The sequence below is a fragment of the Malus domestica genome, chromosome 06, assembly GCF_042453785.1.
Source record: "Malus domestica chromosome 06, GDT2T_hap1".
Taxonomy (NCBI): domain Eukaryota; kingdom Viridiplantae; phylum Streptophyta; class Magnoliopsida; order Rosales; family Rosaceae; genus Malus; species Malus domestica.
In genome coordinates, this window is record NC_091666.1 from 28,854,683 (window position 1) to 28,880,828 (window position 26,146).

General features: G+C 40.7%; 2 protein-coding genes across 51 annotated transcripts in view; both read right to left on the reverse strand.

Moving 5' to 3' along the window:
• The window catches only part of LOC103409694 (uncharacterized), a 54,533-nt gene that overhangs the window by 6,970 nt on the left and 21,417 nt on the right, over window positions 1–26,146 (reverse strand). For 35 of the 50 annotated variants that reach the window (XR_011582361.1, XR_011582359.1, XR_011582360.1 and 32 more), the window contains 4 exons: window positions 25,371–25,439; window positions 24,778–24,846; window positions 24,183–24,251; window positions 5,259–5,327 (listed from right to left, as the gene is read on the reverse strand). Coding sequence is in view for 44 of the 50 variants with exons in the window: in XM_070824083.1 (XP_070680184.1) it covers window positions 5,259–5,327; window positions 24,183–24,251; window positions 24,778–24,846; window positions 25,371–25,439 (276 nt within the window). In the remaining 6 variants the exon portion in view is untranslated. Of the gene's footprint in view, window positions 1–5,258; window positions 5,328–23,578; window positions 23,648–24,182; window positions 24,252–24,777; window positions 24,847–25,370; window positions 25,440–26,146 lie in introns of all 50 variants that reach the window. The other 15 variants (XM_070824091.1, XM_070824092.1, XM_070824088.1 and 12 more) reach the window with 9 other exon arrangements.
• On the reverse strand, window positions 5,619–7,533 carry LOC139197162 (ATP-dependent RNA helicase DBP6-like). The gene is made up of 4 exons (XM_070823913.1): window positions 6,793–7,533; window positions 6,376–6,477; window positions 5,856–5,954; window positions 5,619–5,702 (listed from the first exon to the last, which is right to left on the reverse strand). The coding sequence occupies exons 1-4, from the start codon at window positions 7,273–7,275 to the stop codon at window positions 5,619–5,621; spliced, it is 768 nt and encodes a 255-aa protein (XP_070680014.1). The 5' UTR covers window positions 7,276–7,533.

Sequence of the window (26,146 nt, forward strand, 5' to 3'; positions counted from 1 at the left end):
TGGTAGCTAGACCTTCAAAATTTATGGGTCTAAACTTTGTTAGTGCTGTTTCTTTGCTATTCTTTTACCCTTCTTGGTCAGAGCGATGTAGTGGGAGCTGCAAGCTTCACGTGCTCAACTTTGGCAGAGAACTTTGGCAAAGTTATCTGTGGTACCCATGAGCTATTGTTGCGTGTGGGAAGTGAGTGATTGAACAGTAAGATTCATGTGTTTTCTACTTCCCCAGAAGTCTTCGACAGAATGCCCATAATTTCCGCAAAGCTGAGTGTGCGTGTGACAGGTGCTGACAAGGCTGGAAAAGTAGGTGCCTCTTCGATTTCTGAGATCGGCCCTCGTGGTCTCTGGGGAGCCCAGCTTTTGAGAAAGCGAGCGCCTCTTCGATTTCTGAGATCGGCCTTCGTGGTCTTTGAGCAGCCCAACTATTGAGAAAGCAAAAGCCTCTTCGATTTCTGAGATCAACCCTCGTGATCTCTAAACAGCTCAGCTTTTGAGAAAGCAAACGCCTCTTCGATTTCTGAGCAGGCGCCTCTCCGATTTCTGAGCAGGCGCCTCTTCGATTTCTGAAGCTCCGTCGAGTGCAGATTTTTATAGGGGCTGGCATTAAGTTCTAAAGCACACTTGAATCTCCACCAGTAGAAGCTTCATTCTTGCACTTCTAAGATCTTGATTTGTCCGACCTCTTCTCTCTTCAACACCTTTGAAAATGTCTGGCCCCTCCGACCGTCGTTTTGACTTGAACCTTGTTGAAGAGGCAGCCCCGCCTTCTCCAGACAACATATGGCGCCCATCCTTCGTCTCCCCTACTGGTCCTCTTACCGTTGGGGATTCCGTGATGAAGAATGATATGACCGCTGCGGTGGTGGCCAGGAACCTTCTCACTCCCAAAGATAACAGACTACTTTCCAAACGGTCTGATGAGTTAGCTGTTAAGGATTCGCTGGCTCTCAGTGTTCAGTGTGCAGGTTCTGTGTCTAATATGGCCCAACGCCTATTTGCTCGAACCCGCCAAGTTGAATCATTGGCGGCTGAAGTGATGAGTCTCAAACAGGAGATTAGAGGGCTCAAGCATGAGAATAAACAGTTGCACCGGCTCGCACATGACTATGCTACAAACATGAAGAGGAAGCTTGACCAGATGAAGGAAACTGATGGTCAGGTTTTACTTGATCATCAGAGATTTGTGGGTTTGTTCCAAAGGCATTTATTGCCTTCGTCTTCTGGGGCTGTACCGCGTAATGAAGCTCCAAATGATCAACCTCTGATGCCTCCTCCTTCCAGGGTTCTGTCCAGTACTGAGGCTCCAAATGATCCCCCTCCGGTGCCTTCTCTTTCTGGGGCTCTACCGACTGCTGAGACTTCTCCTAAGCAACCTTTGTGAAGGCTCCCTCTTGTGTGTTTATTTTGACTCATGTATATGTACATATTTGTAGCTTATCGGGGATATCAATAAATAAGCTTTCCTTCATTTCAACGTATTGTGTTAAATACACCAAAGCCTTCTTCGCTAAGTTCTTTGAATTTTCTTTTGTTGAAGCTTGTATGTTGAAGCTTTCTGAGTGGAGCATGTAGGTTGGGGTAGTGTTCCCTTAATTTCCCGAGTGAGGAAAACTTCTCGGTTGGAGACTTGGAAAATCCAAGTCACTAAGTGGGATCGGCTATATGAATCTTAGAACGCCATTGTGCTCGATCCTGTGTCATGTCCTTCGTTAGATCCAAGTACTCTAAGTCTTTTCTTAGAGTCTCTTCCAAAGTTTTCCTAGGTCTTCCTCTACCCCTTCGGCCCTGAACCTCTGTCCCATAGTCGCATCTTCTAATCGGAGCGTCAGTAGGCCTTCTTTGCACATGTCCAAACCACCGTAACCGATTTTCTCTCATCTTTCCTTCAATTTCGGCTACTCCTACTTTACCCCGGATATCCTCATTCCTAATCTTATCCTTTCTCGTGTGCCCACACATCCAACGAAGCATCCTCATCTCCGCTACACCCATTTTGTGTACGTGTTGATGTTTCACCGCCCAACATTCTGTGCCATACAGCATCGCCGGCCTTATTGCCGTCCTATAAAATTTTCCCTTGAGCTTCAGTGGCATACGGCGGTCACACAACACGCCGGATGCACTCTTCCACTTCATCCATCCAGCTTGTATTCTATGGTTGAGATCTCCATCTAATTCTCCGTTCTTTTGCAAGATAGATCCTAGGTAACGAAAACGGTCGCTCTTTGGTATTTCTTGATCTCCGATCCTCACCCCTAACTCGTTTTGGCCTCCATTTGCACTGAACTTGCACTCCATATATTCTGTCTTTGATCGGCTTAGGCGAAGACCTTTAGATTCCAACACTTCTCTCCAAAGGTTAAGCTTTGCATTTACCCCTTCCTGAGTTTCATCTATCAACACTATATCGTCTGCGAAAAGCATACACCAAGGAATATCATCTTGAATATGTCCTGTTAACTCATCCATTACCAACGCAAAAAGGTAAGGACTTAAGGATGAGCCTTGATGTAATCCTACAGTTATGGGAAAGCTTTCGGTTTGTCCTTCATGAGTTCTTACGGCAGTCTTTGCTCCTTCATACATATCCTGTATAGCTTGGATATATGCTACTCGTACTCCTTTCTTCTCTAAAATCCTCCAAAGAATGTCTCTTGGGACCCTATCATACGCTTTTTCCAAATCTATAAAGACCATGTGTAAATCCTTTTTCCCATCTCTATATCTTTCCATCAATCTTCGTAAGAGATAGATTGCCTCCATGGTTGAGCGCCCTGGCATGAACCCGAATTGGTTGTCCGAAACCCGTGTCTCTTGCCTCAATCTATGCTCAATGACTCTCTCCCAGAGCTTCATTGTATGACTCATTAGCTTAATACCCCTATAGTTCATGCAATTTTGTACGTCGCCCTTATTCTTGTAGATAGGCACCAAAGTGCTCGTTCGCCACTCATTTGGCATCTTCTTCGTTTTAAAAATCCTATTGAAAAGGTCAGTGAGCCATGTTATACCTGTCTCTCCCAAAAGTTTCCACACTTCGATTGGTATATCGTCTGGGCCTATTGCTTTTTTATGCTTCATCTTCTTCAAAGCTACAACCACTTCTTCCTTCCGGATTCGACGATAAAAAGAGTAGTTTCTACAGTCTTCTGAGTTACTCAACTCCCCTAAAGAAGCACTCATTTCATGTCCTTCATTGAAAAGATTATGAAAATAACCTCTCCATCTGTCTTTAACCGCGTTCTCTGTAGCAAGAACCTTTCCATCCTCATCCTTGATGCACCTCACTTGGTTTAGGTCCCTTGTCTTCTTTTCCCTTGCTCTAGATAGTTTATAGATATCCAACTCTCCTTCTTTGGTATCTAGTCGTTTATACATATCGTCGTAAGCCGCTAACTTAGCTTCTCTGACAGCTTTCTTCGCCTCTTGCTTCGCTTTTCTATACCTTTCACCATTTTCATCGGTCCTCTCCTTGTATAAGGCTTTACAACATTCCTTCTTAGCCTTCACCTTCGTTTGTACCTCCTCATTCCACCACCAAGATTCCTTTTGGTGTGGGGCAAAGCCCTTGGACTCTCCTAATACCTCTTTTGCTACTTTTCGGATACAACTAGCCATGGAATCCCACATTTGGCTAGCTTCCCCCTCTCTATCCCACACACATTGGGTGATTACCTTCTCTTTGAAAATGGCTTGTTTTTCTTCTTTTAGATTCCACCATCTAGTCCTTGGGCACTTCCAAGTCTTGTTCTTTTGTCTTACTCTTTTGATATGTACATCCATCACCAACAAGCGATGTTGATTAGCCACGCTCTCTCCTGGTATAACTTTGCAATCCTTACAAGTTATACGATCCCCTTTCCTCATTAGAAGAAAATCTATTTGTGTTTTTGACGACCCACTCTTGTAGGTGATCACATGTTCTTCTCTCTTCTTAAAGAAGGTGTTGGCTAAGAAGAGATCATATGCCATTGCAAAATCCAAGATAGCTTCCCCATCCTCGTTTCTCTCCCCAAAACCATGGCCACCATGAAAACCTCCATAGTTGCCTGTCTCCCTGCCCACGTGTCCATTTAAATCTCCTCCTATAAATAACTTCTCCGTCTGAGCAATTCCTTGCACCAAGTCTCCAAGATCTTCCCAAAATTTCTCCTTCGAACTCGTATCCAACCCTACTTGAGGTGCGTACGCACTAATCACATTGATAAGTTCTTGTCCTATTACAATCTTGATTGCCATGATTCTATCTCCTACCCTCTTGACATCTACAACATCTTGTACCAAGGTCTTGTCCACGATGATGCCAACACCGTTTCTCGTTCTATTTGTGCCCGAATACCAAAGTTTAAACCCTGAGTTTTCTAGATCCTTTGCCTTACTACCAACCCACTTAGTTTCTTGTAGGCACATAATATTTATCCTTCTCCTCACCATAACTTCCACTACTTCCATAGATTTTCCCGTTAAGGTTCCTATATTCCACGTTCCTAAACGCATTTTGCTCTCTTGAACTCTACCCTTCTGTCCTAGCTTCTTCACATTCCCCCGTCTAATAGGATCAAAGTACTTCTTTTGTGTGTCCCGGGTAAAGTTGATAGGAGCATATGCTCCCAAACAACTTTGAGTGGAGTCGTTCGAAAAGAAGTTTCTATGGCCCCCTTGCTCATTTAACACTGCATCCGGGTGCCGATGGAGATACAGCGACCCTTGCTCACTTATCACTGTGCTCAGGCCACACAGCGCGCCACTTACGGGTGACGCCCTAGCTTTAGCGCGATTTTGTTCTGGATTCATTTTCATAAGGATTCGACGTGATCATGGAGTGCCGGCTGTCGACTACCTGACGCCCTCCCCCTCCTCCTTTATCCGGGCTTGGGACCGGCCATGTAAGACATAGGCGGAGTTATGTGAAAGAGAAATATCATCTCCAAAAAATATTATATGCACCTCCTTTTGAGTCAATTCTGCTGGAAAAATCATCATCGCGGCATAATAAACGAACCGATTAACACATTCTTTACACTATAACACATGCACACATGCATTTCTCAGCTGAAACAATGAAAGCTGAGGCCGGGAAAACATGGAAAGTCTCAATCTTTCAACCATAAACATACATATGCAAATGCTAAATACAAAATGTTAAGATAGTAGTACATGACACCAAATATGCAAAGTAAAACAATCTTAATGATGTAAAGCAGGAAAACCAAGTAGTTGCAGCAAAAAGTTAAAAACCAGAACTTCGGATTGATATTAACCTTGCTTTCGGTCTGGACTTGCTTCTCTGCCAACTCTTCGCGTTGCTTTGCCTTGTCCTTAGACACCATCTTCTAATAAATATGATAAAGTTGAAAACACCAAGAAACACAAAGTGAGCACACAAAAAAAAAAAACAAATATTTCCTGCGATCATACAAGGCCATATGCATTAATGTCTCAAACACTAAATGCATGCCCAAAGTCCCCATTTTTTTTGTTAATTCAAAGTCCCCATTTTTCACGTACAAATTTCAGAACAAATATGCACGTGAAAGAAAACATCACCTCTAACAAATATGATATGTGCCTACATTTCAAGTCAATTCTGCTAACAAAGATCATCATCGCGGCATAATAAACTAGTTGACTATAACACATGCACACATGCATTTCTCAGCTGAAACAATGAAAGCTGAGGCCGGGAAAACATGGAAAGTCTCAATCTTTCAACCATAAACATACATATGCAAATGCTAAATACAAAAAGTTAAGATACTACTTGAAACCAAATATGCAAAGTAAAAGCAAACATAATGATGTAAAACATGAAAACCAAGCAATTTGTTGTAAAATCATAACCTTGGATAGATAATAACCTTGTTTTCGGTCTGGTCTTGCTTTTCTGCCAACTCTTCCCTCCGCTTTGCCTTGTCCTTAGACACCTTCAACACAAAATGATCACCAACAAATATTTCCTGCTATCATACAAGGCCAGATGCATTAATGTCTCAAACACTAAATGCTGGCCCAAAGTCCCAATTCTTTTTGTTAATCCAAAGTCCTGATGTTTCACGGACAAATATCACCACAAAGATTCATGTGAAAGAAAAACTTCATCTCTAACAATTCTGATAAATGCCTCCATTTCGAGTCAACGGCAGCATAATAAACTAACCAATTAACATATACTTTACACTATAACATATGCATGCATGCATTTCTCAGCTGAAACAATGAGATCTGAGGCCTAGAAAACATGAAATGTCTGTCTTTCAACCATGAACACACATGCAAATGCTATATACAAAAAGTTAAGATACTACTTGAAACCAAATATGCAAAGCAAAACAAACTTAATGATGTAAAACATGAAAACCAAGCACTTGCTGTAAACACCAGAACTTCAGAATTCGGATAGATAATAACCCTGCTTTCACTCTGGTCTTGCTTCTCTGTCAACTCTTCCCCCTGCATTGCCTTGTCCTTGGACACCATCATCTAATAAATATGATATAGTTCAAAACACAAGGTGAGCACCAACAACACAAATACTTAATGCAATCATACAAGGCCAGATGCATTAATGTCTCAAACACTAAATGCAGGCCCAAAGTCCCCATTTTTCACGTACAAATTTCACTACAAAGATGCATGTGAAAGAAAATCTTCGTCTTTAACAAATATGATATGTGTCTTTATTTCGAGTCAATCCCGCTGACAATGAGAGGTGAGGCCGGAAAACACGAAAAGCCTCAATCTTTCAACCCTAAACATACATATGCAATTGCTAAATGCGAAAGACGAGTGACATACCTGCTTGTTTTCCCTTCTCCGAGGGTGATTCCTTGTGCTACTCTCCTCAACAACCTCCTTCACCACCTCACCACCGTTCTCATTCCCTCCTCCTCCGCTGCCGCTTTCGCTCTTTTCGCTCTCTCTCTCCTTCTCAGTTTCCTCTTGAGTCTCTCTCTCCTTCCCTTTTTCTTTTTCCTCCTTTTCCTTCAAACTCAATTCCTGAATCTTCCGAATCTCATCGAGGAAGGCAGGGTCGAGATTCCTAATCCATTCGATCACGGCGGGGTCGAGTGTCCGAATCAATTCAAGGATTTCAGGATCGAGATCGGACGGCGCATGAGACGGAATAGACGGTGGATGACCACTTTGATCATCGATGGGATTTAGGCGAAAGGCGACGCCTTGAGGGAGTTCCAATTGCCGTCCGGATCGAAAGTACCTATAAATTTCGACCAACACTGTAAATGACACCGGTAGCAGAACACGCGCCGTTGGCAACATTGGTAGTTTTTGCGCTGGCGGGGACGGCGGCTGAAACTGGGTTGCTGGGTTTGCTGTGAACTTGCAACTAGCAGCTACATTATCATTACGGATTAAATTGAGTTTTAGTTTGTTGATTAATTGTAGAAACTGGGTTTTGACTGGTTAAATCAAAGTCGTCGGCTTTTTCTGGCAGAGGCATGTTTGGATTGCTTAATTCCAAAGCTGCTTTTGGAAAAGTGGATACTCATGTTGATTATCCTAGGTTTTTATTTTGAGGCAAAGGTTAACTTATATAACCACGTATACGTTGACTTATATGACCTGAGTATATTATCAACTTCACAGGTCCCTCCGGTACCTACAAACATGTTAGTTTGTAATATGGGTTCGTCTTTTTCATTGGTGTTTTATGTGCAAGTTTAATCAATGTTACATGCAACAGACAACGCAAACGCCGCAACAAGTTCGATACACTAACAACCAAGCCATTTGAAGTTGGTTGGGGAATAGGCAACGACGACGAAATTGAAAGGATATTCCCCGACTAAACTTGTATTTTCCAGTAAAGTGACATGGATAAGAAATCATTTACACGTTTCATTCACAACTAAAAGGTTTGTGTCATCCGCGTGAAAAGGTTTTGTTCGTGTCAGGAATTTCCGTCGGGGATGTTTCCTGGCCGACGAGCACACAGCTCCCCTGGAGGTTGGCGCCAGTTGAGGGCTACTGTCGGGCTTCTGCTTCACTATCGGGCGTTGTCGGGCAAGACTCTTCGGGCAAGGCTGAAAGAGAAGGACAGCGTTAACTTTGAGAGGTGCCTTTGTGGGGCCTTAGGTGTAGGCCTTAAGGCTCACAATCAAGGTTAACATTTAAGTGCTCAGGCGTGCCACTCCCATCTTTAGCATGACAAATGTAAAATGGTTGTCATGCTTTAGTTGTATATATGTATGTTTCCAAGAAACCGTGTTAGTTATAACAGGTGCCTTCGTGGGGCCTTAGGTGTAGGCCTTAAGGCTTCCCATAAATAACTAAACCAGTGCTCGAACACATCATATTTGTTCTCGTGATTGCAGGAGTTTTCTAACTATTATACTTCTTATTACCCGAATCCAAAAAGTAGAATGAACCCAAATAGGTGCCTTTGTGGGGCCTTAGGTGTAGGCCTTGAGGCTTCCCATCAGAGTTCATTCTTATACTTAGACTCTTTAGATCGATGAATGAAATGAATCCAAATGGATGCCTTTGTGGGGCCTTAGGTGTAGGCCTTGAGGCTTTCCATTAGAATTCATTCCATGCTCAAGCGCTCCATGGTAATCATGATATAATAGAAAGAAAACTAGAAGGTAGGTTGATTACTTGCGCCCCAAGTAACTTCGGACTTCTCGTTTATCAAGGACTGTCGTGGATGGGTTAAGTCCACATAAAGTTCTTTTTTATGCCTTGAGGCCAAGGACTTTTAACTGATCAGATTTACATGCCCGAGGGCTTAGGACTTGGATCTGGTTTGAACACTGACGATATATTCAAATCGGATTCAAGTACTGAGAAAACCTTTTAATAGTCATGTTGCTCGAAATAACTTGCATATAACTGGAAGTATACAACATATTGAAAAGACAAAACCAAAGCAAAGAAGGTCGGGCAAGGTTAAACCTTATCGGGTAAGGTTGCTCGTCTTGCAGGTTCCTATCTTTGTAGTTTTGTCAAAGGTCTGAAAGCTTGGAGGGGTAGAGAGAGAGAGATTACAAAAGATGAATCGATACTACAGCAAGGTTGAACAAGGTAGCAGAGCTATTACAAAGGGTTGAAGAAAGGGTTATCCCGAGAGGGATGAAGGTTTATCCCGAAAGGGATGAAGGCTGACTACAGCTTTGTTTTGAAGGCAAATCTGGCTTTGAGCAGAGTTTGTGCTTGCATTTGTTTGTTTGATTGAGTGTCCTTAATCCTGGATTTTCTTTCTTCTTATATAGACAACTCGGCTTGGTCTTTGGTAGCAGCAGCTTTGCCCGAATGCGGTTTGAGGGTGATGACTCATCAGCTATTTTACATGTAATGTCATCATAAAGTGCTTTATGGGCTGTGTAGCTGATCAGTCTACGCCACTTGGCCTTTGGGTAGGTAAGCAAGTGGTCTTCATGAGCTGCACCAAGTCAGAAAAGGCTTTTCCCTGCCTTCTGGGCTTTGACCGGACTCTGGCTATCTTCCCTTTCGGGCCTCCTTTTGGGCCAACTCCTTTCTTGAGCCCAAAGTTAACTTTTAATCCAAACAGTGCCCCCTTCAATCAATGCTAAGGTTGGAATCCCAGGCGCCATCATTGATTGAATATCTGCATGCGTGTATCTCAATCTTTTGGAACTTCGCGTTTCCTAGACATGATGGAGGCAACCCCGTGCCTCTTGCGCTTCTCACAACCTCTGAACTACCCTCTGGTTTTTCTATAAATTCTGGTTTGGAAGTCTTCTGTCAAGCCATCAAATCTTCTTCACTCTTTTCATCTTCCTCGAGCGTTCAGAAATTGAGAAATGGGTTCCTTAGGCTTTGAGTGGGGTTTCCTCAAACTCCCTTTTCGTGAGAAAAAAGGGCTTTCCTCAAAAGACTGCTGTCTCCAACATCCTTGGTCGAACACCTCACTATCTCCAACACCCTTGGTCAGATGGTTTCCTCTCGCAGGCTCGTCGTCCCGCTTGTTGCGGTGATAAATCGGGCTTGACCATCACATACGGCGATGGTCCTGTCTGAGGATCCTTTACCAGGCCCATGTTGGCCGCACAACCCGATCACCTGATCGGGTTCCATCCATAAAGACATCGGAAAATCAGCTGAAGATATCATTGCATCCAGGAGGAGAATTGATTGTAATACATTGGCTTTGAATCTTTTGTAAATTTCATCAATTTGTCGAAATGAAATATACATTATCTCAGCAACTCTTGTCTTTCCATCTTCTTGAATGTTTGATAAATACGCATTGCATAATGATATCCCGAAGCTTGCTTTACTTCGCATCCTCTTCGATATAACAATCTCTGACATCCCACAACGTAGGACAATATTTCTTTAAGAATTTAACGTTAATGGGATGTTTATGTTTGTTTCCTTCAAGGTCCGCCAGGTAGTATCCCCCTCTATCTAGAACACGACTAATAATGAAAGGACCTTCCCATGTTGGGCTCCATTTTCCAAAGCCCCTGAGCTGAGCTCCTAGAGGGAGGATTGTCTTCCATACTAAATCCCATTCCTTGAAAGATTTCATCTTCACCTTCTTGTTGTAAGCTCGGGCAACAGCTCGCTTTCCTTCTCGGATCTGGTTCAAAGCTTCAATTCGGGCGGCATCCAAGTCCTCAATCCCTTGACACATGGCTTCAATATACTCTTCACTATGCAACCCAAACTGATTTTGAATTCTTACAGAACTTACGTTGATTTCCACGGGGAGCACTGCATCTTGCCCGAAAGTTAAAGCATAAGGAGTTGTTCCTGTTCCTGCTCTCTTAGAAGTTTTGTACGCCCACAAAGTGTTCCCCAGATTTTCATGCCATCTTTCTGGACTATCCATCACCATCCTTTTGATAATGTTGACCAGGATCTTGTTGCGAGCTTCTGCCTAACCATTTGATTGAGGATAGTACGGACTGGACTGGATCATCTTTATTTTGTACTTGCTTGCAAATTCCTCAACTTCTTTTAAAATAAAAGATGGCCCATGATCCGTTACTATGGTCTCGGGCACCCTATATCTGTGCAGAATCTTGGTCTCGATAAAATTCTTGACTGTGGCTGAGTTTATGGTTTTTACTGCTGATGCTTCCACCCACTTGGTGAAGTAATCCGTTGCTACAATTATGAAGGTGTGCCCTTTACTAGAAGTTGTGAAGAATGCAAGTCTTTTTCCATGTACTTCGCCCACAAGACATACTTGGTTGCTTGCTGTCTATCCTTCTTGCTTGTAGGTGAAGAAGGATCTTTCAAATGATGAACGATAGGTGACCTCCAATCTTCTATTTCGGCCTCAAATACCATTATATCTAGACTGAATCCCCTTTCTAAGATGGAAGGAAGGTTTCTTCTTTGGATCTCGACATCTACTCCATATTTCCTCTCCTGTATTGGCACTCATGAGGCTAGTTGTGTCATCTCGTTAGCCACTAAGTTGGATCCTCTGGGAACATGATTGACCGAGATCTCAGAATCCCAGAAACTCAATAATTGCGTGGCTGCCAAGTAATATCCTGCCAGGGTAATATGTCTGCATTTGAACTTCCCATTTAACTGGTTTATTACTAACTCTGAATCCCCAAAGACCTCTACCTCCTCTGCCCCCAGATCCATCAAGATTTCTAGACCGATAATTAAGGCCTCATACTCTGCCCGATTATTAGTATTCCCTTGGTAGTCCAAGAGAAATGAATAATAATGATAAACTCCCTGAGGGTTTACAATTACAATTCCTGCTCCTGAAGCCTTCTGAGTGTGGGATCCATCAAAATATAACTTCCAATGAGTGATCCAGAGACCAGCCACTCTTCTTATCTCTTGCTGGACCCAATCTTCTTTGCCCGAAATATCTTTTCTCGGCGGGATCCAAATGCTGGTAACTTCTAAGCTTCCAGGGATATTGATCACCTCACTTGAAGATTCTTGATGCTCGATCAGGAAGTCGGCAATTGCTTGGCCTTTGACTGCCCTTTGGGGTACGTACTGAAAACTGAATTCCGATAAAGCTAGAATCCATTTCCCAATCCTTCCTGTGAGTATTGGCTTTGACAACATGTACTTTATCACATCTGTCTTGGCGATGACGTGCACGTGACAAGGTAACATGTAATGCCTTAATTTACTGGCAGTGAAATATAAAGCCAAGCATAATCTCTCTACCAGGGAATACCTTGTTTCTACCTCGGTCAGAATTCTACTGAGGTAGTACACTGCCTGCTCCTTTCCGCCTTCATTATTTTGGGCTAGCAAGCTCTCGATTGACTTTTCAGAGGCAAAGATATACAGCTTCAAGGGTTTTCCCCTTTGAGGTGGCACCAATACTGGTGGAGAAGTTAAATAGGCCTTGATGCTGTCAAAGGCCTGTTGGTGCGGTGGTCCCCATTCAAATTTCTCTTTATCTTTCAACCTTAGTAAAGGAGTCAGCGGCTGGATCTTGCCTGCTAAATTAGCAATGAATCTCCTCAAAAAGTTAATTTTGCCCAGTAACCTCTGGAGTTGCACCTTGTTGGTAGGTGAATGTGACTCCATTATTGCCCGAGATTTGTTCTTATCCACTTCTACACCTCTTTGATGCACCAGGAATCCCAAGAAGTTGTCTGCTCTTACTCCAAACGCACACTTCTTTGGATTCATCTTCAATTTGTGGATCCTCATCCTTGCTAATGTCTGTCTGAGATCTTCCAGATGCTATTCTTCTGTCTTGGACTTTACCACTATGTCATCGATGTATACCTCTATGCTCTGGCCAATTAGATCATGAAAGATGGCATTCATTGCCCTCTGGTAAGTTGCACCAGCGTTTTTGAGCCCGAATGGCATGACCAGATATTCATATGCCCCACATGACCGGGACATCTAAAAGCTGTTTTATGTATATCTTCTGGAGCCATCTTTATCTGGTTATACCCGGCATTCCCATCCATAAAAGATAGGACTTTATGTTTTGCTACTGCATCTATGGATAAATCGGCCATGGGCATAGGATACTCATCATTTGGTGTAGCGCCATTAATATTTCTGTAATCCACACAACATCGTACCGCTTTTGTTACAGCTTTTAAAACGGGTACGATGTTGGCCAACCACTCTACATATTTAGCTGGTCTGATAAAGCCAGCTTTCACTAGCCTTTCAATCTCTTCTTTGACCTTTTCTTCTATCTCCTTTGACATCCTCCGTAGTGCTTGCTTGACAGGTTTATATCCCTCTTTGATGGGCATTTTATGTTCTACCAAGGTTGGATCTAACCCTGGCATCTCAGTATAATGCCAAGCAAAACAGTCTTTGAATTCTTGCAAAAGACAAACAATCATTGCCCGATCATCAACCCCCAATAAACCACTGATCTGTATTGGTCTCGGGTCCTCCTTTGTTCCTAAATTAATAACTTCCAGAGGATCCTGGACTTCTGGTGGTGGCTTATCTGGTTCTGTACACAAAAATACAACCAGCTCCGGGCTCTCGGGCAAGTCGTCTGGCCCATCTAGATCATAGATGCACTCGGCCATTTGAATGGCCCTATCCAGTTCTTCCCTGCAATCCCTGCTTTCATGCTGGCTGGTTGAAGTTTCCCCCTGCCATTCATGCTCTTCTCTGTCTAAGAGCTCCCTTTCTTATCTTCTTCCCTTCCCGTATACCAGCAGTCTTTTAATCAGGGATCTAACTGTCATTACCTGATCTCTCTTCTTTTGTCCAGTCATTGATGGTGTAGGGGATTTTGGAGGATACAAGGTCTATCTCACTCCTCTCTAGTAAGGAGCATTCCTTGTTCCAAAAGCTTTTGGGCCGTCACTTTGGTAGGGCGGCCGTTCTCGTCAGCTCCTGAACACTTCAAGATTCCTACATTTGGGTTGTAGAAACTTGCTTCCGCAACATTGGCTGTGGGGAGAAATGGCCGTGATTCGGCCTCTATCATCTCCCAAAAGTCTGGTCCTTCTGTGCCCGCTTCATGATAAACAACCACTTGTTGATGAAGAGTAGAGCGTATGGCCAAACCTTGGCGGATCCAATCTCTTCCAAGTAAGGCCCCATAAGTGGAGGTGCAGTCCACCACAAAGAATGCCAGCATTATCTTTTTAGATCCCAGATCCACTTCTAGAGGCAATATTCCATGAGTCTTAGTGATAGCGCCTGAGAAACTAGAGACTGTGAAGTCTGTGGGAATAAGATCCTCCGTACCTCTTCCCATTTTCTTCATCTGCTTGGCTGGCAACATATTAACAGCTGCTCCTCCATCAATTAGAATTCTTTTGAAGGGCACACCTTCTAAGTGGGCTGTAACGTATATGGGTTTCAAATGATTGGCCAACGAGCTGTTCGGGCAGCTAAACACCATCTCGTCTGTGTAAATCCTTAGAGGACCGCCTTTGGATGCTTCTGAGGATTCAGCCTTGCCCGAGCTTTCTTCTTCAACTACCTCTATATTGACATGTGCCATCATTGGCTCAGTTGTCAAGTAATCACCCTCCATAGTAGCGGGTTGATCAGGTCTGGCACCAAACGTGGCGGACAACACATATGTCATGTTGATATGGAAATTATTAGGCTCGGGCGGACTTTCTTTATTGTCCCAAATCTGGTCCATAAATTCATCCAACCAAGCCATCGCATCAGCTGGAAGTAATGGCTCTGGTGCCCCCTCCTGTTGCTGTTGATTCATGCCCGCATACAGTGTTTGTTTTGGAACTTCACCAAAAGGATCCACCAATGGCAGAGAAGGTGGTCTCCTTTCAGATGAAATAGTTTCAGCATGGGTAGGACCTGGCTTCCACCCAGGAGTTGGTATCATGATTAGATCTTCTTGAGCTCTCCTCAAGATCTTGTACTTCCCGGGGTGTTGGCTCTGCGGCACGTGATTTCCCTCGCCTTCCGTCTTGCTGTTGGCTTTTTCCACATCTTTCTTACTTCTCCATCGGAGCTGACTACTTCCTCCAGATGCTGTTTTCTCCAACTTTTGATTTTTGGAGGCTTCAGATGTTGTGGGGGTCTTTAAGGAATTCATGTAGGCTTTGTACTGCCTTTGAACCCTCCTGACCATAGAGGCTCCCATCGGTTTAGTAGGCTGTCCGTTCTTCCCGACTACATACCATTTTCGCCCGAGGTGGGCAGGATTTCCTTTTCTACCAGGATTGGTCATGCTATCAATCTTCTTGATTTCCCTCACCATCTGGCCACATTGAGGATGATCTGCACCCCTTCGTATTTTGGCTTCCATGTATTCCGCTTCATCAGAAACTTCATGGTTTCGAAATACTTCTGACAAAGCTTTGGGTTGGGAATCACCTCCTAGTCGTTGAAAGACGCTTCGGGAAGTGTCCTTTTTTGTTGCCTGCTTAATCTTTTCGCGGGCTTCTCTTCTGACGTCTTCTTCCTTTCTCCTGATTAGTTCACGGTCAATGAGTACTCCAGCCGGGGGAATTTCAAGCTCACACTCGCATTGGCACTTACTGCACATAACCATCCCCTTGATTATGGCTGCTTTTGGATATTCGGGTGTTTTAATCACCCCTCCTGTAGGTTTTTCAGCCAATCTCTTCTCTTCTGGTTCCTTTGTAATTCTTTCTTTTCCCTTCTCAGCCCATGTCATATTGATCATATTTACAGGGACTTCTGAAAAGGGAACTGCAGGTTTGTCTACCACCAGTTCTTCAGGCGGACTGGTTTTAAGTCTCTTTCCCTCGGGAGGAACCAGGTCTGTTTCTTCTCTGAAGCCTGTGGAAGCTTTCTCCAACCTTTGCAACATTTGTAGTAACGTGATTTGTAAACCTTCTGGCATTTTGACATATATCTTCTGATCAGGGAAGTCCCACTAGGCGTGCCAAAACTATGTTCGTGTCAGGAATTTCCGTCGGGGATGTTTCCTGGCCGACGAGCACACAGCTCCCCTAGAGGTTGGCGCCAGTTGAGGGCTGCTGTCGGGCTTCTGCTTCACTATCGGGCGTTATCGGGCAAGTCTCGTCGGGCAAGACTCTTCGGGCAAGACTCTTCGGGTAAGGCTGAAAGAGAATGACAGCGTTAACTTTGAGAGGTGCCTTTGTGGGGCCTTAGGTGTAGGCCTTGAGGCTCACAATCAAGGTTAACATTTAAGTGCTCAAGCGTGCCACTGTCATCTTTAGCATGGCAGATGTAAAATGGTTGTCGTGCTTTAGTTGTATATATGTATGTATCCAAGAAACCGTGTTAGTTATAACAGGTGCCTTCGTGGGGCCTTAGGTGTAGGCCTTGAGGCTTCCCATAAATAATTAAACCAGTGCTCGAACACATCATATTTGTTCTCGTGATTGCAGGAGTTTTCTAACTATTATACTTCTGATTACCCGAATCCAAGAAGTAGAATGAACCCAAATAGGTGCCTTTGTGGGGCCTTAGGTGTAGGCCTTGAGGCTTCCCATCAGAGTTCATTCTTATACTTAGACTCTTTAGATCGATGAACGGAATGAATCCAAATGGATGCCTTTGTGGGGCCTTAGATGTAGGCCTTGAGGCTTTCCATTAGAATTCATTCCATGCTCAAGCGCTCCATGGTAATCATGATATAATAGAAAGAAAACTAGAAGGTAGGTTGATTACTTGCGCCCCAAGTAACTTCGGACTTCTCGTTTATCAAGGACTGTCGTGGATGGGTTAAGTCCACATAAAGTTCTTTTTTATACCTTGAGGCCAAGGACTTTTAACTGATCAGATTTACATGCCCGAGGGCTTAGGACTTGGATCTGGTTTGAACACTGACGATATATTCAAATCGGATTCAAGTACTGAGAAAACCTTTTAATAGTCATGTTGCTCGAAATAACTTGCATATAACTGGAAGTATACAACATATTGAAAAGACAAAACCAAAGCAAAGAAGGTCGGGCAAGGTTAAACCTTATCGGGTAAGGTTGCTCGTCTTGCAGGTTCCTATCTTTGTAGTTTTGTCAAAGGTCTGAAAGCTTGGAGGGGTAGAGAGAGAGAGATTACAAAAGATGAATCGATACTACAGCAAGGTTGAACAAGGTAGCAGAGCTATTACAAAGGGTTGAAGAGAGGGTTATCCCGAGAGGGATGAAGGTTTGTCCCAAAAGGGATGAAGGCTGACTACAGCTTTGTTTTGAAGGCAAATCTGGCTTTGAGCAGAGTTTGTGCTTGCATTTGTTTGTTTGATTGAGTGTCCTTAATCCTGGATTTTCTTTCTTCTTATATAGACAACTCGGCTTGGTCTTTGATAGCAGCAGCTTTGCTCGAATGCGGTTTGAGGGTGATGACTCATCAGCTATTTTACATGTAATGCCATCATAAAGTGCTTTATGGGCTGTGTAGCTGATCAGTCTACACCACTTGGCCTTTAGGTAGGTAAGCAAGTGGTCTTCATGAGCTGCACCAAGTCAGAAAAGGCATTTCCCTGCCTTCTGGGCTTTGACTGGACTCTGGCTATCTTCCCTTTCGGGCCTCCTTTTGGGCCAACTTCTTTCTTGAGCCCAAAGTTAACTTTTAATCCAAACAGATTTGATACATTTCTAAGATTGAATTTACCGAAAGAGAGAGATTACACATGTCCTCGGTGATGCGAATCCTGTGCTCTAGGCAAGCATTCATGCATAACTTATTGCACGGGCTGCAGCTGACTTGTACCATCAGTTCCAACTTCTGCTCCCAGCTATTCCCGCCCCATTAGTAGTCGCCCAGTCACCGAAAGGAAGTTGATGATCAGTACCAGATGTAGTTGAAGATGATATATGTGACGGGTGGTCAAATAGACGGATGGTGATATTTGCAATTAGATTTAAACTTGCAATCTCCCGTTCTTGAGAAATAACTGCAATCAGGTTGGTCAGGTCTTGCTGGGAACTTTTCAACTTGATTCTGGTGTGGATATTGTTTGTAGAAGTTGGTCTCAGTCACTGAGTTGTTCATCATATATGGTGGGCGTGCAGGCATGCTTCTTTCTGGTATATATGCTGGAGCCTAAAGGTGCAAACAGAAAAACAATTGGCATTAATATTAGGGATATCGGAAACTAATACGGATGCCAATTAACGAGTTTTGTACGCAGGAATATCAACTAAACAAATTACTACAACTATTGCAGACAGCAATTTGTCAAACTATTTGGAACTTTAAGTCCTGGTTATAGGATAAAATTCATAGCATCTGTGTATGAGCAAACGCAAGATTAAATAATTATCGATGTCATCGAAATCACTAAAATAATGAAAAATGTGAAGTCTTACCTCATGTGAAGCTTCAGAAACATCGATTTCATGTTTCATTCATCAAAAACAATTTTTCTCAATCAACATGTTTGTAGTTTCATTGGTTAGGATTTTGTTCAACAATGGAGGATGAGAGGGTTTTGATGGTTGAGAAGATAAATAATATGCTAAAAGTGATTTGTGATGTATTTATAATTTTTTTTTTTAAACCTAATAAGGTCAAAATTGTCATTGCATAGTGGAGTAAATAAGTCATTTAATATTAAATTTTAATATGGGGTGCATTCAACATTTTGTGGGGTGTTAATATAAAGCCTTACCTTTTCTATTATTTTGAATGATTAAGTTTAGGGTTTGTATGTTTTTTTTTTTTTTTTAATATTTATTTTATATGTTTTCTTTGTAAAGATTTAGACATAAAATGTAAAAAGGTGGTCATGTGCCAAGCACATGACTCTTTCTAACAGAAAATTGGATGGAGTTAAAGATATTTAACGGTAGGGGGTTAATTGGCCACTTTAATATAGTTTAGGGGGCCAATTGGCTGAAAAAATAGTTCAGGGGGGAAATTGAAACTCACGTGATAGTTTAGGGGGTTAAATGACAGTTTACTCCAATAAGATATGCAACAATAGACCGTTTTCAAATGTCTCATGCATACTGCATATGAAAATTTTGCAAGATATCGAGATAATAGTAATCTTAATTGTGAGTAGTTAGTCCTTTACAAAGAAACTTCAATCAATAATACCACATAATATTAAATTTCCTTGAAATAATTTGGATCTTGTTTTTTTTTTTTTTTTTTTTTTTTTTTGTTAACTTACGAACCACTCAATTTCAAGGCTGAATTCATAGCATGTAGTCTAGGTTCTAATACCACATGTTAACATAAACATATAATATGAATCACAGAACTTCAAACACAAAACCACGTTCATAAACCTTTGAACATAAAACAAACACATTACATGCAGATGAATTCAAAGAGCCTGCCATGACTTGTTTCTGCAGCAAACCAGAAGTGCACCTTCTTCTCTCTTCAGTAATTAGTTTGCTCTTTACTAATAATAGGTCTTGTTTCAAAAGAATAGAGCACGGTAACTGTGAGAGCAGAGGTCACTATATATATATATATATATATATATATATATATATATATATATATATATATATATATATATATATATATAGGGATAGGATCAAGGGACAAATATTTTTACAAATACTTTTACATTCTTTTTAGACCTTTTGATTACATGACATCCAATGGTTCTTATTTCTTTATTAAATGACATGGATGATTTGTGGATTTAACTAATATTAAAGATAAAATAAAACTGAAAAAAAATATAAAATCTGGAAAATTAAAACTAAAATTAAAAAAAGGCAAGAAACCCTAGTTGTACACAGTCCTCCGTCTCCCCCTTTGCTGATGTGGTTTTGCAACTTTATGTCTTGGAAACGGCAGTTGTCATGGAAACGGCACTTTGTTCCTTGGAGCACAACTTGGCAAGACTGAATATGAGATTTTTGGGTTGAAGTTGTCATCTAATAGTACATTGTGAGGTTTGATATTGAAATGAATGATTCGTTGGTCACATCCGTGGTGAACTTACTCAATTCCTTTGGCTATTCTGAGAGTAATATGTTGCAGTTTCTCCCAACCAAGAAAATGGTTCTTGCTGTCTGCTGACGATATGAGTTTTTGCAATGAACCATTTGGTGCAAATTCATAAACTAAGGCTCGTCTAAATCCATCACAATAGCCAACCAAGTGAACCACGTTAATATGGTGGATCCGACCTAATGTTGACACTTCATTGATAAACTCTTCTCCATTTCCTTTGGAATTGTTGAGCATCTTACAGCAACAAAGATCTCACTCGAGAGCTTTCATTTGAACACTGTTCCAAATGTTCCTTGTCCCAACTTGTCTCTAGATTTATTTGTAATCCGCTTGATATCAGCATATGAGTACCTTGTAGGCCTGAAAGCTCTGTAGTTTTCCAAAAATTCTTCGATCATGGTTTGCCGCTCCTTTTCTATTCGGTCAATAAGTATGTACACTATCGAGACCGATAAGTATCAGCACAAGTGAAAATGAACCAAGGACTGCACCTGCATAGTTTACGTTCAATTAAGAACCTCTGCACTAAACTTCAAATTTTCGAAAGGAAAAAAAAAAATCTTTCATGGTGAATGCATATAGAACGAACCTGTAACAACTAGTTTTTTCGTGGTACCTGTAGAAAAATTTCAATCCCATTAGTTCTTCGTTTGTACCAAATCATTAAATCATTGCATATTTGTTTACGGCATAACATTCTCAAGTTGTTGATTGTGAATGGAACATTTGATAACTATAGAGCACAGGGGTCTCTGCTAACCGTACTGGGTCTTTGCTTGGAGGTTGAGCAACGGGGGTAGTTGCGATTTCTGCATAGGGGGAGGCAGAGGATTGCGTACAACTAGGGTTTCTTCCTTTTTTTAATTTTAGTTTTAATTTTCCAGATTTTATGTTTTTTTTTAGTTTTTTTTTTATCTTTAATATTAGTTAAAATCCACATAAGCATCTATGTCATTGAATGAATGAATAAGAACTATTAGATGTCATGTAATCAAAAGGCTTAAAAATAGTGTAAAAGTATTTGTAAAAATATTTGTCCCTTGATCGTCTCCCATATATATATATCATAATCCTGGCCAAGTCCTACAAGGATTCCCCTATTAGAATCCATATAGACAACAAATTCAATACACATAGTGTTTCAGCATGACAAGGATTACAAATCCACTCCCAATAAGGACTTCCTATTTAATCTTGAATCAAATACCTTAATCCACATATTCATACTCATGCTCATATTCTAACATTTCTAGGTCTATATATATATATATATTGTGCGGTTCTCAGTTAAATAATTGGGCACAAGAACGTCACTTTATTTAGGTTTGCAGCAGTTGGTTCTTGCTTGTTACATGACCTTACTTTGTATCAATCTGATCATCCCACTCCCCAAGTTCGAGAGTTTGCTTGGTGCCTAAGATTGGATTTGATTTGGTAACACAGTAAATTCAAGCATGTTGAAGGACGGAAGAAACAAAGAAGTTCTGTCCAAGTTAAAAGGTAGAAGATGAAGTGCAGAGTGAAGAAAACATATCATTTTCAACCCCCTACAAAATGGTAGGATACCAACATCTCTTATAATTAATCCCTTCTAATCCTGTCCCCAGATGAAGAATCATTCACAACGACCTTCATTTCTTACTTCACCATATTTTAAAATAGCAAATTATCAAATCTAAATTCTACGCACCAAATGAGAAGGTTTGACAAATTCCCTTCGGGAGGAGGCACATACACAAGTTTTTTTTGTCAAACCTCGTAAATTCTTAGTGCACTCTCGTTTGTTTTGCTCATTGTCGAGGATCATCAAATTTTTTTGTCCCGTCGAATTATTCATCGCGCTGAGAGGATCAAATAATCTCTATGTAGACACTAACTTGGATCAAAAAACAAAATGTTTGAGTGCATCCAGCAATTCTTCCCCATTGTTGGGGTTTGTTTGGTTTGGAGGTCAATAGTTAACACAATCACTTCTGTAGGTAGGATTCTCCAACAAGCAAATCAAACATAATTGGGAAGTGACCATAACCACAAAGCAAAGTTGGGAGGATACTCCCCAAATTTAACCTGTATTTTCTAGTAAAATCACATCAAATACGAAACAATTTACATTGTCCGCCTTCAATTAAGTTCTTACATCCGAAAGACCGCTGGCAGCTGGGTGACAAGGTTTGATACATTTCCAAGTTAAAAATAACAAAACGATTAACTCCTCTAGCTGGCGTTTCATGCAAAACTTATAACTCAGGCTGTTGCGGAATTGTAGCATCAGTCCCAGCCATACTTCCAGATGTTCAAAGGGCATGAAAATGGTAATTCGTACATCAAAATCATGAGAGGTAAATAAGACTATAATACCAGAGTGATGACATCATTCCATTCTGTAGTTTCGGAATGAATCCCATGCGATTCATAAGCGGATTGTGGGCAAGATTCTTCTGCAGGTGTAGGATCAGGATGATTATACAAGCACCTGTTTTCATACTGGCAAGTGCCAGTTCGCATATAGTGCAAACAATCTTTCTTCCCCTGTAATACGTTAAAATAATTATTCAGCAAACGTATGGACACTTGATGGTAGCTCCAACAGACTAAGAAACAAAATCTCAAATCTTAAGCACCATGAATAGATAGATATTCATTCCTCATATTTTTGCAGATCAAACCAAGAGTTTATACCGGACGAATTGGCAGGCCCAAAAAGTTAAGTTTCAGAGCTGGAGCTACAGAGGGTTCCCTTTTACGTCGTCCTGGGCAATACTGCAACAAGCTCAAGTGTTATATTAACATCAGGAAACTGTTACTAGGCCGCCATGCACATTGCACAGATTTGAAAATTAATTGTAATCCTGTGTAAAAAGGAATATGTGATTGTAATGTAACACCATACAAATGTCATGAAAACACTTCGACTATAAGTTTATCACGTTCAAGACCTTCATCGTTCTATTGTTAGCTACAAGATAAAAGGTTTAAGATAACCATGTCGCCTATGAGTTGATCATGTTCAGTTGTGCATGCTAACCTACTAGCTTTCAGATAACCATATGAGAAGCCCCATCGTCACTCAAAACAGAAAGAGTTAAGATATTATGTGAAACCAAATATGCAAAGTAAAAGAAAACTTCAGGATGTAAAGCATGAAAACCAAGCAATTGAAGTAAAAACCAGAACTTCGGATAGACAATAATCTTGCTTCCGGTCTGGTCTTGCTTCTCTGTCAACTTTTCACTCTACTTTGCATTGTCCTTAAACACCTTCTAAACAATATGATAAAGTCGAAAACACCAAGAAAAACAAAGTGAGCACCAACAACACAAATATTTCATCCAGTCATACAAGGCCAGATGGATTACTGTTTCAAACATTAAATGCAGGTCCAAAGTCGCGATTTTTCAGTTAATCCGAGGTACCAAATTTCACCACAAAGATGCATGTGAAAGAAAAACATCATCTCTAACAAATATGACAAGTGCTTCATTTTGAGTCAATTCCATTGACAAAGATCATCATCACGGCATAATAAACTAACCGATTAACACATTCTTTACACTATAACACATGCATACAGGCATTTTTCAGCTAAAGCAAGAAACAAAGAGAGCTAAACATGAAAAGTCTAAATCTTTCAACCATAAACATAGATATGCAAATGCTAAATACAAAAAGTTAATATACTACTTGAAACCAAATATGCAAAGTAAAACAAACTTAATGATGTAAACATGAAAACCAAGCAATTGCAGTAAAAAGTTCAAAACAAGAACTTCGGATAGATAATAACCTTGTTTCTGGTCTGGCCTTGCTTCTCTGCCAACTCTCCCCTCTGCTTTGCCTTGTCCTTAAAGACCTTCTAAACAATATGATAAAGTTGAAAACACCAAGAAACACAAAGTGAGCACCAACAACATAAATATTTCATCCAGTCATACAAGGCCAGATGCATTAATGTTTCAAACATTAAATGCAGGTCCAAAGTCACCATTTTTCGGTTAATCCGAAGTACCAATTTTCACGTACAAATTTCACCACAAAGATGCATGTGAAAGAAAACATCATCTCTAACAAATATGACAAGTGCTTCATTTCGAGTCAATTCCACTGACAAAGATCATCATCACGGCATAATAAACTAACCGATAACACATTGTTTACACTATAACACATGGATACATGCATTTTTCAGCTAAAGCATGAAACAAAGAGAGATAAACACGAAAAGTCTCAATCTTTCAACCAAAAACATACATATGCAAATGCTAAATACAAAAAGTTAAGATACTACTTGAAACCAAATATGCAAAGTAAAACAAACTTAATGATGTAAACATGAAAACCAAGCAATTGCAGTAAAAAGTTCAAAACCAGAACATCAGGTAGATAATAACCTTGTTTTTGGTCTGGCCTTGCTTCTCTGCCAACTCTCCCCTCTGCTTTGCATTGTCCTTAAACACCTTCTAAACAAGTTGAAAACACCAAGAAACACAAAGTGAGCACCAACAACACAAATATTTCCTGCAATCATACAAGGCCAGATGCATTAATTTCGCAAATGCTAAATGCAGGCCCAAAGTCCCCTTTTTTTTTTGTTAATCCAAAGTCCCGAATTTTCAAGTACAAATTTCACCACAAAGATGCACATGAAATTTTGAATGAAAACATCATCTCTAACAAATATGACATGTGCCTCCATTTGGAGTCAATTCTGCTGACAAGGACCATGATTGCAGCTTAATATACTAACCGGTTATAACATTCTTTACACCATAACACATGCATACGTGTATTTCTCAGTTGAAACAATGAGAGATGAAGTCGGGAAAACAAGAAAAGTTTCAATTTTTCAACAATAAACATACATAATGCTAAATACAAAAAGTTAAGATACTATTTGAAATCATATATGCAAAGTAAAACAAACTTAATGATGGAAAACATTAAAAGCAGTTGCATTGAAAACCAGAACTATGGATAGATAATAACCTTGCTTTCGGTCTGGTCTTGCTTCACTGCCAACTCTTCCCTCTGCTTTGCCTTGTCCTTAGACACCTTCTAATAAATTTGATAAAGTTCAAAACACCAAGAAACACAAAGTGAGCATCAACAACACAAATATTTCCTGCAATCATACAAGGCCGGATGCATTAATGTCTCAAACACTAAATGCAAGCTCAAAGTCTCAATTTTTTTTGTTAATAAAAAATCCCAATTTTTTCACGTACAAACTTCACCACGAAGATGCATGTGAAAGAGAAATATCATCTCCAAAAATTATGATATGCACCTCCTTTTGAGTCAATTCTGCTGGAAAAATCATCATCGCGGCATAATAAACGAACCAATTAACACATGCATACATGCATTTCTTAGCTGAACCAATCAGAGCTGAGGCTGGGTAAACACGAATAGTCTCAATCTTTCAACCATAAACATACATATGCAAATGCTAAATACAAAATGTTAAGATAGTACATGACACCAAATATGCAAAGTAAAACAATCTTAATGATGTAAAGCAGGAAAACCAAGTAGTTGCAGCAAAAAGTTAAAAACCAGAACTTCGGATTGATATTAACCTTGCTTTCGGTCTGGACTTGCTTCTCTACCAACTCTTCCCACTGCTTTGCCTTGTCCTTAGACACCTTCTAATAAATATGATAAAGTTGAAAACACCAAGAAACACAAAGTGAGCACAAAAAAAATACAAATATTTAGTCTCAAACGCTAAATGCATACCCAAAGTCCCCATTTTTTTGGTTAATTCAAAGTCCCATTTTTCACGTACAAATTTCAGAACAAATATGCATGTGAAAGAAAACATCACCTCTAACAAATATGATATGTGCCTACATTTCAAGTCAATTCTGCTAACAAAGATCATCATCGCGGCATAATAAACTAACTGACTATAACACATGCATACATGCATTTCTCAGCTGAAACAATGAAAGCTAAGGCCGGGAAAACACGGAAAGTCTCAATCTTTCAACCATAAACATGCATATGCAAATGCTAAATACAAAAGGTTAAGATACTACTTGAAACCAAATATGCAAAGTAAAAACAAACATAATGATGTAAAACATGAAAACCAAGCAATTGTTGTAAAATCATAATTTAAAATAGATAATAACCTTGTTTTTGATCTGGTCTTGCTTTTCTGCCAACCCTTCCCTCGGCTTTGCCTTGTCCTTAGGCACCTCCAACACAAAGTCACCAACAATTATTTCCTGCTATCATACAAGGCCAGATGCATTAATGTTTCAAACACTAAATGCAGGCCCAAAGTCCCAATTTTTTTTGTTAATCCAAAGTCCTGATGTTTCACGTACAAATTTCACCACAAAGATGC